The sequence below is a fragment of the Schistocerca piceifrons genome, chromosome 2 (genome assembly GCF_021461385.2).
Source record: "Schistocerca piceifrons isolate TAMUIC-IGC-003096 chromosome 2, iqSchPice1.1, whole genome shotgun sequence".
Lineage (NCBI taxonomy): Eukaryota > Metazoa > Arthropoda > Insecta > Orthoptera > Acrididae > Schistocerca > Schistocerca piceifrons.
This window is the reverse complement of record NC_060139.1, coordinates 196,898,246-196,915,120: the sequence shown is the minus strand read 5'-3', so window position 1 is coordinate 196,915,120 and position 16,875 is coordinate 196,898,246. Positions and strand designations below refer to the sequence as shown.

Below are 16,875 nucleotides of genomic sequence, written 5' to 3'. Positions count from 1 at the left end.
GACCTTACAACCATGACGCAATAGAAACAAATACGCTTTCAAAATATCTGTGGCTAGACGAGCTCATTCCAGCGTTCAGAGTGATTCAACGATACATATTAACAACTTACGCAATGACGTACTCAGTGGTCGGCAGTAGAATACGTTCACAGGGAAGCTGGAGATAATGCTATGGACACTGGTCTGGTAGAGCACGTTACAGCTGGACGGTTGATGACAGCAAAAAATGAACCTACGGGAACGTACCTCATTCCGATTTGATGTATACAGGATGACTTAGCAGCTCTTACCGCAACGCTCAAGTTACATATGGCCTTTAAAAACCAGACGTGAGATTTTTCATACTCTCTCGCTCGCTATGCACAGACTATTTGTCCCACAGCAGAAAGTGAACAGGACGTTTTTGTAGGAAATTTAATGTAGCTAAATTTTGTACCAGTTTATGTTTTCGCTAAAGGCCGTAGCTTTCGATTTATTCAAGAAAAACGTATAAAAGCGTCCTACAAACGAACCCACTTTCATCCCTCATTAGTCAGGATTTCTAGTATGTTAGTCATTGCACTCCGTCCTACCACTGTACAAATATTTGCGACTGCGCGAATTATTTACCACATTCGTCCTTTTCTGGTCTTCAGCTGACTGGCCTTATTTCCCCACCGGCTTAGTTGAGCACTTAAAAATCTCAACAGCATAAAATAAACGATTACATCATTGTATTCGTGAGGCCTTCTGACTACGAAACTACTGTGCTTGTAACGGTTAGTTTAGGTCGAACTGTCAACATACACTACTGGCCATTAAAATTGCTACACCACGATGACGTGCTACAGACGCGAAATTTAACCGACAGGAAGAAGATCCTGTGATATGCAAATGATTAGCTTTTCAGAGCATTCACACAAAGCTGGCGTCGGTGGCGACACCTACAACGTGCTGACATGAGGAAAGTTTCCAATCGATTTCTCATACACAAACAGCAGCTGACCGGCGTTGCCTGGTGAAACGTTGTTGCGATGCCTCGTGTAAGGAGGAGAAATGCGTACCATCGCGTTTCCGACTTTGATAAAGGTCGGATTGTAGCCTATCGCGATTTTTATCGTATCGGGACATTGCTGCTCGCGTTGGCAGAGATCCAATGACTGTTAGCAGAATATGGAATCAGTAGGTTCAGGAGGATAATACGGAACGCCGTGCTGGATCCCAACGGCCTGGTATCACTGGCAGTCGAGATGACAGGCATCTTATCGGCATGGCTATAACGGACCGGGCAGCCACGTCTCGACCCCTGAGTCAACAGATGGGGACGTTAGCAAGACAATAACAGTTCCACGACGTTTGCAGCAGCATGGACTATCATCTCGGAGACCATGGCTGCGGTTACCCTCGACGCTACATCACAGACAGGAGCGCCTGTGATGGTGTACTCGACGACGAACCTGGGTGCACGAATGGCAAAATGTCATTTTTTCGGATGAATCCAGGTTCTGTTTACAGCATCATGATGGTCGCAACCGTGTTTGGTGACATCGCGGTGAACGCACATTGGAAGCGTGTATTCGTCATCGCCATACTGGCGTATTAACCGGCGTGATGGTATGGGGTGCCACTGGTTACACGTCTCGGGCACCTCTTTTTCGCATTGACGGAACTTTGAACAGTGGACGTTACATTTCAGATTTGTTGCGACCCGTGGCTGTACCCTTCATTCGATCACTGCGAAACCCTGCATTTCAGCAGGATAATGCACGACCGCAGGTTGCAGGTCCTGTACGGGCCTTTCTGGATACAGAAAATGTTCGACGGGTGTCCTGGCCAGCACATTCTCCAGATCTCTCACCAATTGAAAACTTCTGATCAATGGTCGCCGAGCAACTGGCTCTTCACAATACGCCAGTCACTACTCTTGATGAACTGTGGTATCGTGTTGAAGCTGCATGGGCAGCTGTACCTGTACACGCCATCCAAGCTCTGACTCAATGCCCAGGCGTATCAAGGCCGTTATTACGGCCAGAGGTGGTTGTTCTGGGTACTGATTTCTCAGGATCTATGCACCCAAATTGCGTGAAAATGTAATCTCATGTCAGTTCTAGTATAATATATTTGTCCAATGAATACCCGTTTATCATCTGCATTCTTCTTGGTGTAGCAATTTTAATGGCCAGTAGTGTAATTAGTTTTAGCGTTACGTTTACAAGAGTCATTAATCTGCAAGCGTTGGGTTCATCTGTGATGGATTGATCTAATATCTTCTGTTGGTAGCGTGGCCTATTAAAACCAAGTTTTACCGGCTGTCAGCTGTGTTTTTCATTGATAATTCTTCCAAAGATTGGTACTGAAGTTACTCGAGTATTTCTGTTACACTTACCTATGGTCTGTACAGCCTTGTTATGATCAGACAGTGTGTGTCTCAATCCGATTAATGTCTGTTGTCGCGTCTACTCGACAAGAACTGCAAACGATGGAAGAATATTTTAGGAATCTTCGCACTTGCGTCACTACGCAATTTCATTTAAATTAATAATGCTAACGAAATAGCGAACTATATTGGTGGCGTAACAGCCCAGTCAATGGAGATGAAAAAAGGTCGAATATCGGGAATAGTTCGTGTACTTGGAATTTTTTGTAAAGTGGTAGGAGCGAGTGCCATGAACAACGTACCAGAAATCCTGACTAATGAGGGATGAGAGTGGGGGTGGAAATGCGTTTCAAGGATGATTTTGTACGTTATTCTTGAATAGCTCGAAAACCGTGGCCTCCGGCGGAAATGTAACTCAGTAAAAAAATTTAACTACATTAAATTTCCTACAAAAAGATCTTGTTCATTTTTTTCTCTAGGAGTAACACTCTGCGCTGCGCTCAGCGAATAAGATAATTTGAAAATCTGGCTTTGTTGCTTTGTAAGACTACATATCTACATCTACATATCTATATATATACTCCGCTAGCCACCAAACGGTGTGTGGCGGAGGGCACAATTCGCGCCTAAGTCATATTCCCCCCCCCCCCCTCTGTTCCATTCGCGGATCGCGCGAGAGAAAAACGACTGTCTGAACGCCTCAATACGAGCTCTGATTTCCCTTATCTTTGAATGATGATCATTACGAGATTTGAAAGTTGGTGGTAATAATATATGCTCTACATCCTCGGTGAAGATTGGATTTCGGAATTTAGTGAGCAGCCCATTCTGTTTAGCGCGTCGTCTAATTGCAAGTGTGTCCCACTTCAAACTTTCTATGAGATTTGTAACGCTCTCGCGATGGCTAAATGTACCAGTCACGAATCTTGCCGCTCTTCTTTGGACCTTCTCAATCTCTTGAATCAGACCCAACTGGTAAGGGTCCCATACAGAGGAACAACACTCTAACACTGGACGAAATAAGGTATTGTAAGCTGTTTCCTTTGTTGAAGGACTGCATCGCTTCAGGATTCTACCAATAAACCGCAATCTAGAGTTCGCCTTACCCGTTACTTGTGTAATCTGATCATTCCATTTGAGAGCATTTCGAATAGTCAATCCCCGATACTTGACGGATAAAACCGCTTCCAAAGACTGATAATTTATTTTGTACTCATACATTAATGGGGATTTTCGCCTTGTTATACGCAGTAGGCTACACTTACTAATATGAGATAGCTGCCAGTCATTACACCACGCACTTATTTTCTGCAAATCATCATTGATTTGTTCATAACTTTCGTATGATACTACCTTCCTATAGACTACAGCATCATCGGCAAACAGTGTAAGGCCGCTGTCAGTACCATCAACCAGATCGTTTATGTAAATCGTAAAAAGCAGAGGACCTACTACGCTGTCCTGGGGCACACCTGAAGTTACTCTTGTTTCTGCTGAAGTTACCCCCTTCAGGACGACATACTGCTCCCTGTCTGTTAGAAAACTTTCTATCCAACCGCATAGTCATTGGCTAGACCGTAAGCGCGCAATTTTTGTAGCAAGCGACAGTGCGGAACTGAGTCGAACTCCTTTCGAAAGTCGAGAAATATGGCATCAACCTGGGAGCCGGTATCTAGAGCCTGTTGTATATCATGTACAAAGAGAGCAAGCTGTGTCTCGCATGACCACTGTTTCCTAAAACCGTGCTGGTTTCTGCAGATGAGTTTCTCAGAGTAAGGCCATTATGTCTGAACACAAAATATGTTCCATGATTCTACAACAAATCGATGTCAGTGAAATTGGCCGGTAATTATGTGCATCCGATTTTCTACCCTTTTTATACAGGCTGTTACAAAAAGGTACGGCCAGACTTTCAGGAAACATTCCTCACACACAAAGAAAGAAAATATGTTATGTGGGCATGTGTCCGGAAACGCTTACTTTCCATGTTAGAGCTCATTTTATTACTTCTCTTCAAATCACATTAATCATGGAGTGGAAACACACAGCAACAGAACATACCAGCGTAACTTCAAACATTTTGTCACAGGAAATGTTCAAAATGTCCTCCGTTAGCGAGGATACACGCATCGACCCTCCGTCGCATGGAATCCCTGATGCGCTGATGCAGCCCTGGAGATCGGCGTATTGTATCACAGCCGTCCACAATACGAGCACGAAGAGTCTCTACATTTGGTACCGGGGTTGCGTAGACAAGAGCTTTCCAATGCCCCCATAAATGAAAGTCAAGAGGGTTGAGGTCAGGAGAGCGTGGAGGCCATACAATTGGTCCGCCTCTACCAATCCATCGGTCACCGAATCTGTTGTTCAGAAGCGTACGAACACTTCGACTGAAATGTGCAGGAGCTCCATCGTGGATGAACCACATGTTGTGTCGTACTTGCAAAGGCACATGTTCTAGCAGCACAGGTAGAGTAGCCCGTATGAAATCATGATAACGTGCTCCATTGAGCGTAGGTGGAATAACATGGGGCCCAATCAAGACATCACCAACAATGTCTGCCCAAACGTTCACAGAAAATTTGTGTTGATGACGTGATTGCACAATTACGTGCGGATTCTCGTCAGCCCACACATGTTGATTGTGAAAATTTACAATTTGATCACGTTGGAATGAAGCCTCATCCGTAAAGAGAACATTTGCACTGAAATGAGGATTGACACATTGTTGGATGAACCATTCGCAGAAGTGTACCCGTGGAGGCTAATCAGCTGCTGATAGTGCCTGCACACGCTGTACATGGTATGGAAACAACTGGTTCTCCCGTAGCACTCTCCATACAGTGACGTGGTCAACGTTACCTTATGCAGCAGCAACTTCTCTGGCGCTGACATTAGGGTTATCACCAACTGCACGAAGAATTGCCTCGTTCGTTGCAGGTGTCCTCGGCGTTCTAGGTCTTCCCCAGTCGCGAGTAATAGGCTGGAATGTTCCGTGCTCCCTAAGACGCCGATCAATTGCTTCGAACGTCTTCCTGTCGGGACACCTTCGTTCTGGAAATCTGTCTCGATACAAACGTACCGCGCCACGGCTATTACCCCGTGCTAATCCATACATCAAATGGCCATCTGCCACCTCCGCGTTTGTAAACATTGCACTGATTGCAAAACCACGTTGGTGATGAACACTGACCTGTTGATGCTACGTACTGATGTGCTTGATGCTAGTACTGTAGAGCAATGAGCCGCATGTCAACACGAGCACCAAAGTCAACATTACCTTCCTTCAATTGGGCCAACTGGCGGTGAATCGAGGAAGTACAGTACATACTGACGAAACTAAAATGAGCTCTAACATTGAAATTAAGCGTTTCCGGACACATGTCCACATAACATCTTTTCTTTATTTGCATGTGAGGAATGTTTCCTGAAAGTTTGGCCGTACCTTTTTGTAACACCCTGTAGACTGCTATGACCTGGGTGTTCTTCCAGTCCCGTGGAACTTTCCGCCGTTACAATGAACTCTGACAGATGACGGATAACAATGGAGCTATATTTGTAGCATAGTCTACATAAAATCTTACCCGGATACCGTCTGGGCCAGATGCCTTCCTGCCGTCTCAGGATCTTAACTGTTTTACAGTCTAGTTGTAACATTGCAGGTTGCATAAAACGAGAGCAGTGACAGCTGAACCATCCTCTACATACCAGGTAAATCTGAAAACGAAACTAATAATCTAGAAAACGCTCAGGTTAAAAAAAAAAAAGGTCACTGAGTTGCAGTTGACGCAATTCGTTCTTAATCTCAATGTCCTCGTATAATAAATGTATTTCTGGGAAATAATACGGACTATAACCTTGCAAAAGACTAGAACCTTACAAAGAGCTACGTGGAAATGCCGGAGACGCGTAGTGGCTAGCAACGAGCGGTGCGGCAGCAGGCCATTGTTCATGTTCCCCAGGCATCCGATCAGAGGAAAGTGCTCTGATTGCGGCCCATAGCTCAGCAGTGAGGTCACAGCCCAGCTGGGCGCAGTCGCACGCGCAGCCGTTGCGGCACCGCCTTCGCGCTACGCCGGTGTTAACTGCGCGCCGATCTCCCGGAGAGTTAGTCATGAGGCCCTGGAATGCAGCCGCCGTCCTTGGGCCGCTCTGCGACTGCGTCCGCCGCCCCCGCCTCCCCCTCTTCTTCCCCCACCCCCACCCTCACCGACAACAATAAAAATGTGATAATCACCGAAACCCGTCCGGGATGGGACCTTCCGGGCTAATCGCGCATTACGCAACAATTACCGCGTAGACAGTTTGGCCGCTCCGTCCGCCGATCAATTACAGTAATCGTCGCCAGGCTGAAATTGCCTCTTGGTCGGACGATCCATCAAACAGGGGGACGCCGATTAAGGGACGGTTGCGGACCACTCTACATTGCGCTGTGCTCCTGCAGGTCTAACTGACAGTGTGCTCGATTTATCGTGGTACAACAAGCAGTGAGTTTAGTCCTCAAATTTACGCTTTGCCCTTTTTCCTCGTAAGAAAATAATAGTACTCAGAGCTATGATTGACGGCTGTATTGTTCTGTTTACTAATTTAGGTCGATAGTACTAAGGCATTGTTCAACCTATGAAACAAATAACCACGAATAGCAAATTTTACGTTTCATAGCGAAGTCCAGTTTTGGGTCCCATAGCCAAATGGTGCAAGATGTTCGAAATTCTGAGAAAAATAAGGGTAAGCTATGCAGAAAGTTGGGTAATATGCGGTAAGTAAGAGAGACAAGAAGGAACAATAAGCGTGGAAGACCAAGAACAAAGTGCTCGGGTCAAAAGAGTGTAACACAGGGATGTGGTCTTTCGCCTCCTACTGTTCAAACTATGCATTGAAGAAGCAATATCCGGCCGCTATGGCCGAGCGGTTCTAGGCGCTTCAGCCCGGAGCCGCGCTGCTGCTACGATCGCAGGTTCGAATCCTGCCTCGGGCATGGATGTGTGTGATGTCCTTCGGTTAGTTAGGTTTTATGTAGTGGCTCTGAGCACTGTGGGACTCAACTGCTGAGGTCATTAGTCCCCTAGAACTTAGAACTAGTTAAACCTAACTAACCTAAGGACATCACAAACATCCATACCCGAGGCAGGATTCGAACCTGCGACCGTAGCGGTCTGGCGGTTCCAGACTGCAGCGCCTTTAACCGCACGGCCACTTCGGCCGGCTTTTATGTAGTTCTAAGTCTAGGGGACTGATGACCTCAGATGTTAAGTCCCAAAGTGCTTAGAGCTATTTGAACCGTTTGAAGAAGCAATATTGGAAATAAAAGAAATTTCAAAAGCGAATTTAAAATTCAAGATGAAAGGATATCAATGATCGATTCGCTGATGATATCCTCAGTGAAAGTGAAGAAGATTTACAGGATCTGCTGAGAGGAATGAACAGTCCATTGAGGACAGAAAATGGACAGAGCATATCGAAAAAAGGTAACGGGAAGTAGCAGAAATGAGAACATTGAGACACTTAACATCAACACTGATGATCACGAAGTAGATAAAGCTAAGGAAATTGCTACCTAAGCAGCAAAGTAACCCATGACGGACGGAGCAAGGAAGATGTCAAAGGCAGACCAGCACTGACAAAAATGGGCATTCCTGGGCAGTAGAAGTCTACTAGTATCAAACATTGGCCTTAATTTTGGGAAGAAATTTCTGAGATAGCGCATGTGGAACAGAGCATTCTATGGTAGTGAAACAATGAGTGTGGGAAAACAGGGAGAGAAGTGCAATCGAAGCATTTGAGATGTGGTGCTACAGAAGAATGTGGCCTGATAAGGTAAGCAATGACGAAGTTCTGTACAGAATCAAAGAGAAAACGAATATGGGCAAAACACAGACAAGAAGAAGGGACAGGATGATAGGACATCTATTAAGATATCAGGGGTAACTTTATGGCTCTAGAGGCAGCTGTAGAGGGTAAAAACTGTGGGGAAGACGGAGATTGGGCTATATCTAGCAAATAACTGAAAACGTAGGCTGAAAGTGCTACTCTGAGAGTAAATGGTTGGGAATTGGTGGCAGGCCACATCAAACCAGTCAGAACACTATTGACTCACAAAAGGCGAAATGGATCTGCCAAGTGGCTCATCTGTGCCTGGCTGCCCCTACAGTGCTATCAGCAACGAAAAACAATTACGTACTTGTCACATTCCAACAAATCCACTACTTGCATTCGTCGCAGCTCTGTGAGCTCATAACAACTAAGAATCTGTGGCTTGATGATATTTGAAAATATCTGATAACAAAACAAAAGTGCATAGTACGAGAAAAAAGAAATTACGTCCAAAGTAGCAACAGTGGGAAAACAGTGGAGCATGTCACTTTTTTTTCTTCCAGGGTTGCTTGTCCTGAAAGGTATGCAGGATAACTTCTGTGAAGTTTGGAAAGGAGAGGTACCGACGGAAGTGAAGCTTTGAGGGTATGTTGTGAATCGTGCCTGGGTCGCTTAGCTGGTGGAGCACTTGCCCGCAGAAGGCCGCACAATCAGTTTCAGTCTGGCATTTAACCAGAAAGAGGAGAAACAGGCATTCCTGTAATTTTTCAGAACTGTGTCACTCTTATTTGTAATGTATGTAAGCGAAAATTGATAACATTAAGAATAGTTACCCTAACTCTTTGACATACGGTAGTATACGTAAGACAAGATGGAAATCGAAATACAGAAACAAGAGCAGATTTAGGATTAATATCTCTAAATAGGAAAGTAGAAGGATACAGAAGGAAACTGAAAGAACGTATCAAGAAGATCGAGGATAAGAGAGTAACAAAAATACTATACAAACCGACAGGAGAGCAGAAACCAGATGGAAGGACTGAGACAAGTCTCTGTAAGTAGCCATAGCAGGCAAAGTGTAATGCACATAGAAGAAGATGAAGATACTACAAGTTGGTTTATTTCTACGTCCGGTTTTATTATTATCTTTATAGCGATAAACTTTAGACTTTTATAGTTCTGGAATCGTATTTTGGCAATTTTCAAACTTGCAGAACTGTATATTTTGTTTTAGTTTTTAAAATACACATTTGAGATGCAAGATGGGTTTTACACATACATTACATTTATTCTGCACAAGTGGCTCCCCTGGCTCTCTCCTCCCCCCCCCCCCCCCCTACAACCCTTTGGCGTGGATGCAGTGTTTCTTTTGCTGCTGTCTCCCTCTAAACTTTGGCAGCGCCATGATTTACAGAATATAAAATCGAAATATGCGTTTTATGCACTCATCAATATTAGAATTTCACGTTCTATGGGACTCATGACCTCAGCAGTTAAGTCCCATAATGCTGAGAGCCATTTGAACCATTTTGAAAAGTCTGTGTTTATTTACGTAAGTCTGCAGGCTTTCGTGGCCGTTGTCACTGAAGTTGAAGAATTCTGGGTTGTTACGCCGCGGCATATTTCTTCAACCGATGGAAGTTTCGACCCCACCGCTGGAATTATCTTCAGGATCTTCTGTTGTCCACTATATATTGGGCAGTATCAATTTGAAGAAATACGACGCGGCGTAAAAACCCAGAAGATTTTAACTTCAGTCTCCATTTATTTATTTCCTATTTTCTTTGTGGAGCGCCTTTTCCTGTCTATCTTTTCTTGGGAAATCTCCTGTGGTTTTTCGGTTACCTGTACACTTACAAAATAATTGTATCGGATTTGGCACTGATGGGAGGTACAGGCAACAAGAGAATGTGCACGTTTACTTGGCTAAGATGTTACTGGTGAGAACTTAAGCTAGTCGACGTGGGCAAGCAACTGCAAAGTCACAAAAGAATTAATGATATTTAGCTGTTAGTGGGCATTGATTTAAATCAATGAAGAAAGATCAAAATTTGTGCCAGACCAGTAATCGAACCCGGGTCTCCGCTCGTTAGGCAGATGCTCTGACCACCAAGCCATCCGGACACATTGGTCATCGCAGCTGCACAGAGTACGCTATCAGGTCTCCCGTCAGACCCAAATTCTCAAACTATTCGTACACTACTGATGTAGTGTCCCTGTCCATTATACTCATTACACGCAGCGTTTCGCCGATTCTTGTTCAGCGTTCGAGCATGGTGTGCGTCTGCACTGAAGCAATCACTGGCCAGCCTCGCGTTAAATACCAGGTGATAAAAATGTCAGTATAAATTTGAAAACTGAATAAATGGTTCAAATGGCTCTGAGCACTATGGGACTGTGGTCATCAGTCCCCTAGAACTCAGAACTACTTAAACCGAACTAATCTAAGGACATCACACACATCCATACCCGAGGCAGGATTCGAACCTGCGACCGTAGCGGCCGCGCGGTTCCAGACTGTAGCGCCTAGAACTGCTCGGCCACCGCGGCCGGCAACATTCTCTAGACTTAGATTTCGTACTACTTTATTCTCCGAAAGATATCTGTACAATTTGGTAACATATGTAACTCCGCCGGCCTTCCCCCCCCCCCCCCCCCCCATCACAGGCCCATGCCAGCTTTCTCTCTCACCCCCCCCCCCCCCCCCCCGCCTACACTCTTCACAGTTCCCACTGCTGGCCAATGTGTAAACGAACAGGGGAGGGGAGCTGTATTGTGTTGCGGTGTGCCCCCGCGCCCCGACGTAATCAGGCGTCCATGATTGGCTGCTAACCGCGTAACAAAGCAGCCAGTCTTGTCAGGCGGCTAATTGCTTCCCATTCTGTAATTAGTTATTTGGCGTTTACGGGCGCCCTTCGTTTTGTGGCTGTAATTGCAGGAAGCGTCTCCTCTCCCCTTTCTTACAGCTATTAAACTCAGACAGAAATTTCGTTCATTTGTGTCTGCTCGGGCCATGAATTACGATTGGTTTGTACGCACAATGCTTGATGAGATGATTCCTGTTTGATGCCGCCCTCTGCAACGCCGACGGCGAAGGAATGTTAATGCCTCGCATTACAAAAAACTCAAGACGGCCTGCTAGGTTCTCTTTTTTTTTCAGCAGCCTAGTAGTGAGACGAGTCGGATGTTGAATGCTGACACGTGCATGTGCAGATATGTACTTACTCTCTGGCCAGTCTGTACGTGTCCTGGTACTCCTCGAAGTTGTCCCACAGCTGTTGCGAGAAGAGCTGCCCTGTGAAAACAGAAAAAACGCCATCTTTATTACTTTGCATTTCATTTTCAGTTTGTTCCGCTCCTAGTGAAAATTAAAGCTTATCCTAAAAAGCACAACATTTTCAGCAAGGAAGGTTATTAACTATATTTAGTCATCACTATTCCGATTTCGGTCCATTACGCCATTCTCAAATTACAACTGCGACAATATAAGTTGCATGAAGAACAGTTCAACTTTAAGAACGCATTTTGTTGCCAAACTATTTTGTTATATATTGAAGAGCCAAAAAAACTGGTACATCTGCCTAATATAGGGTAGGACCGCAAACACCGGGCACGCAGAAGTGCCTCAACACCACGTGACATGCACTCGACTAATGTCTGAAGTAGTGCTGAAGTGAGAGGCATCCCAAATATGGTGAATAATGTTCATGTCTCGGGAGTTTGGTGGCCAACAGAAGTGTTTAAACTCGGAAGAGTGTTCCTGGAGTCACTCTGTAGCAATTCAGGACATGTGGAGTGCCGCATTGTCCTGCTGAAACTGCCCTTCGGAAGGCACAATGGACATGAATTGATGCAGTGATCAGACAGGGTCCTTACGTACGTGTCACGTGTCAAAGTCGTATCTAGAAGTATCAGGGGTCCCATATCACTCCAACTGCACACGTCCCACACAATTACAGAGCCCCCAAGAGACTTGCACAACCAGGCAACATGTTTCCAGTCATCAACAGTCCAATGTCGGTGTTGACGCGCCAAGGCGTGTAGTTATCAAGGGTACACGACTGCCGGCCGCGGTGGCCGTGCGGTTCTAGGCGCTGCAGTCCGGAACCGTGGGACTGCTACGGTCGCAGGTTCGAATCCTGCCTCGGGCATGGATGTGTGTTATGTCCTTAGGTTAGTTAGGTTTAAGTAGTTCTAAGTTCTAGGGGACTAATGACCTAAGATGTTAAGTCCCATAGTGCTCAGAGCCATTTGAACCATTTGGTACACGAGTGGGCCTTCGGCTCCGAAAGCCCATACCGATGATGTTTCGTTGAATGGTTCGCACGCTGATACTTGTTGATAGCCCAGCACTGAAATCTGCGGCATTTTGCTGGAGGAATGCACTTCTGTCACTTTCAACGATTCTCTTCAGTTGTCTTTGATCCCGTTCTTGCAGGATCTTTTCCCGGCCGCAGCGATGTCGGAGATCGGATGTGCCACCGGATTCCTGATATTCACGGTACACTCGTGAAATGGTCGTACGGGAAAATCCCAACTTCATTGCTACCTCGGAGATGCTGTGTGCCATCGCTCGTGCACCGACTGTAACACCACGTTCAAATTCACTTAAATCCTGATAACCTGCCATTGTAGCAGCAAAAACCGATCTAACAACTGCGCCAGACACTTATATGGGAGTTTTCGACCGCACCGCCGTATTCTACCTGTTTACATATCTCTGTATTTGAATACGCATGCCCATTCCAGTTTCTCTGGCGCTCCAGTGTATCTATCTGCTCCTACCTTACTATGAAATACGTCAGTGCTTATCGCTCCTTTGAAGTGGAAACTGTCCTCCTGTCATTATGTTTACATATTTTATGTACATATCAATACAGTTGCCTTAGTCGATGATTTTGCTGAATGGGGCCGTCTTCACGAAATGATCCCTCAGGGCGTAAAAAAAAAATAAAAATAAATAAAAATAAGTCATATGGAAATATGGTAGGGGATGCATTCCAATGGAGATATATCCATCTGAAAGCAGAGATAACAGATCTTTGACAGTGCAGATTTCAATGATGCCAAGTAGACATGAGAACACACCAGGCAAGTGGGTATGTTCCATCTCTACTAGTGTTTTAGCTTCACTCCCAAAGAGGCAAACCTGCGGCACCACCATATAGTGGCCACATTACCTTCGTACCACCAATGTCATGTCTTCCAGCGGGGAAGGAGGGTCACGCAGATATGCCTCGCCAGTGAGGCGTTGTGGAAGGATGGCTGCTCCCACGAGGTGGTCGCCAAAAATCCCCACCCACACACTGAGGCTGAACCGGTGCTGATGGTTCGCTGCCACCATACCATTGGGATTCCCCGTAGCAACAGGTGGGTGTTATGAGGGTTCATGGCGCAGGTAGTCTCATTTGTGTACAAGACGCATGACAGGGATCCCAGCACCGCGGTAGCCTGTGCGACGAAGCAGCGACAAAACCGTGTAACGTCTAAGCGAAGTTGTTTCATAAGACGCTTGTCGAATTCGGTACAACTTATCCTCTTTACTATCTGATTTTAGCTCAATTCGTGAACTGTTCCAGAAAGACTGAGCACTCAAGTAAGGCCTATTGAATATTATATGTGTGTTTTAATGTGGGGTCTCGCTTTTGTTTTGTGGGGAACACTGAGTGGGTCATCGTCTGCTGGGAGCAGACGATGTTGCTTCTCGTTCGAAGGAGAGCACAGGATGACCAACTTGGGTTTCCCATACCTGAACAGAGAGGTTTACCCATCTTAGTCGAAGGCTGTGTCGAAGGCTGTTTTGTGTGTGAGGTTGGTGACGGAGGGCTACCCGTCTGGTAGCTTCCACTGCACGGGGAGCTCGATAACCTCGATAGAGAAAGGGGCACTCTTTGGTGAACGCTTGGTGAGTACGAATCGTAGTTCTTAGGGGGGTTTCAGGTGATAGGAAGCAGGCTGAGTTGGGACTTCGTTTTGTTTAACTGTTGAAACAGTTAAGAACTTCAGCTTAACTGAAGCATGTGAAGCGAGTTATTTTTCCGAATGTGCCATAATCACATTGCTTTAAATAGGCGATTTTTGGGTGTTTGAGTTAGAAGTGTGGAAGTTATTTTGTTCATTTTGAACAACGATGAAGTAGAATTTCAAACTGTAAAGCTGATTAGAAAAAGTTGGTTATAATCACTTCAACCGTACGTGAGTGAAATACTGTGGCGAAGCGAGTATGATTTTTAATGATTTTAATCTTATATTTTGTGGAAGTTGCTTTTGTCTTTGTGTGTCGATTTTGTGCCACGTGGTTGGTAGTCAAAGACCCTTCTGGTCCACCACGGCAGCGCAATAGGCTTTATTTTAACAGTTTGCTTGTTTGATGAGCTATAAATTCGGCAAGAATATCTGTTCTTTCGTGCGCTTTCTACAAAGCAGCACAACAGTTTGATTCGGAATGCACGGCCGTTTGCAAGCAGCAGACTCAGTTGGTATGTTGAATAATTATCGCACAACCTCGTACATTGGTTAAACCTCTGTCCAGAATAGTGCATGCGTAGAATCGTAATGTGAATCTCACTGAGATATTTTTATGGTATGAATGCAAAGGAGATGATAATACCATTGTCTCCCACCCCCGTTTTTTTGTGTTTCTTCTTGCTGTAGTTAAATTGTGCTCTGTTTCATTCTCACGTAATTCTTACTTAAATATTTAGAGTCAGGCACCAGTTAAGTGTAGTTAGGATGTGCAACAAATATTTAGTTACAACAAATAATCTACGTGAAAGATAAATTCTTTGGTGTCGATCTTACCCCCTTACTCCGATTTTCAATCCTGCTATTTATCTGGCTGCTTAAAGAAATCTGCGTACTTGTAATTAAATTATTAAAGTAATTAAACTAATAATTTTCCAGCTCCGTTTTTTTTCTAAATTGTTGGGAAGGGCTTGGGCTGGTGGCGACCCTGAATTTCTGAATTTTCATCATTAATTGTGAAAGAGAAGCAGCTAGAAATGCGCGATGACGTATATGGCTGGATGAGCAACGTCGTAAACATAGTAATACGTTACAACCGTCCCAGTGGAGGCAAGTCGTAGACAAAAAGGCGTGCGTGGGTTGTAAGTGGTGCGAATAGTGGCAGTTTGTCACTGAGGATTTTTTAAAATTTATTTGAATTTCCAAGTAGCAACTCGATTTAGCCAACAAAAACACACAGTTAAAATGTACGTAGACTCGAAGAAAAGAATACAGAAATGCTTATTTACAAGTGGAGAGAACTCAGACCGTCACAAAAGTGCTTTTGCAACAATTAGATGAAAAAGTATTTAACATTGTGTTGGGTTACAGTTCACACCAATCCGGAAATATCTTCAGAAACAAGACAGAAAGATGCAATATGTACACCACTAAAAGCTACAGACTGTGCCCACACTTTTAAGGAACTTAACAATCACTTTACAAAGGCGAGTATCTTCGGTAAATAAAAGAAATAGCCGAAAGAGGAAGGTGGTATCGTATATTCAGTAATGCCTTCATAAAGTCCAGCGGCTCACAATCAAATTTGGGACACACAAAAAAGAAATGGTTGACATCAGCTTTCGATTCAGGATCACACTCAGAAGCCAGAGAAGCGTAAAAAGTTGATCCGAGGAAAAGGGGCGTGAGTGAAGCGAAATCGTATGAATCTCCACACGGTCGTCTGGCTTATCCCACGCTGGCGAGCCACCCCCGTTCTCCTGGTGCTGGGGTCAGGCTAAACATCTCTTATCTCCACCTCGACGTGAGTGCACCTCATTTGGAACGCATTTCCGGCCACATGTCCGTATCATCCTTTTTTTTCTCTCCCGTCAGGCATAATTTACTGCAGTTTGTATCTATTTATCAAAATCACGCTGTATAAAGGAACGTAGCGCTTCACTAAAACGAGAACATCATGGCAAACCAGGTGCCTAAGCATGAATTCAATCAACGTACTAGGAACAAATTACTTACTGTAATAAATACTACGAAACCGTGTCATCCACGCACATATTCTCGCCCGTGCGTTCGCAAGGTGTGACATTTACAGCTAAAGTTCTACAAACGTGGTGGCTGCTACTATTAAGGGTCGTCCGTCCTATCTGTAATGTCAGAGATACATTTTTACGTAATTTCTAAGTTACATGTTGCTTTATTCAATTACAACTTAAAATTTTCTTTAAAACTGTCGTATTTCTAAGGTGGAAGCTACATAAATGACGAAGACTCAAGTCTCAATATGCACGCGGAACATCAATACTCGATTTACACAAAAAAAAGTGTCCTCTTAGCAAGAACAATATGCGTGATGGATTTCACAGTGAGGTAGGAAGAACTACAGTTCCTTTAAGAGAAATTTCGTCCAATAAAATGGTTTGAGAATAGAACGCATTCTTAAAGTTGAATTGGTATCCAAGCAATGTTTGTAATTAGTCAACTGAAAATGGCATAATAGGTCGAAATCTTGGTGGCGGTGAATAAATAGATCTAACAACAGCCCAGCAGAAAGTGTCGTTTCCAAATTGTTGCAGACAATAATGGTTATCCGTTATGGATTCTGTAGAATCTCACGACAGTATATTATATTAAATATAGATAAGCTGCGAACCGTCGTTTACGACATATACCTTTCTTTTAGTGAACTAGTTCTCAAGGTTCATTTCCAGATGAGGTATGCAGAAGTTTCACCCATAATATTG

At 44.5% G+C, this 16,875-nt stretch overlaps 1 protein-coding gene across 1 annotated transcript in view; it reads right to left on the bottom strand.

The window, feature by feature from the left end:
• Positions 1-16,875, bottom strand: part of LOC124775245 — a 107,818-nt gene that overhangs the window by 17,170 nt on the left and 73,773 nt on the right. Inside the window, exon 4 of the mRNA XM_047250083.1 lies at positions 11,396-11,465. Coding sequence (XP_047106039.1) covers positions 11,396-11,465 — 70 coding nt within the window. The remainder of the gene's footprint in view (positions 1-11,395; positions 11,466-16,875) is intronic.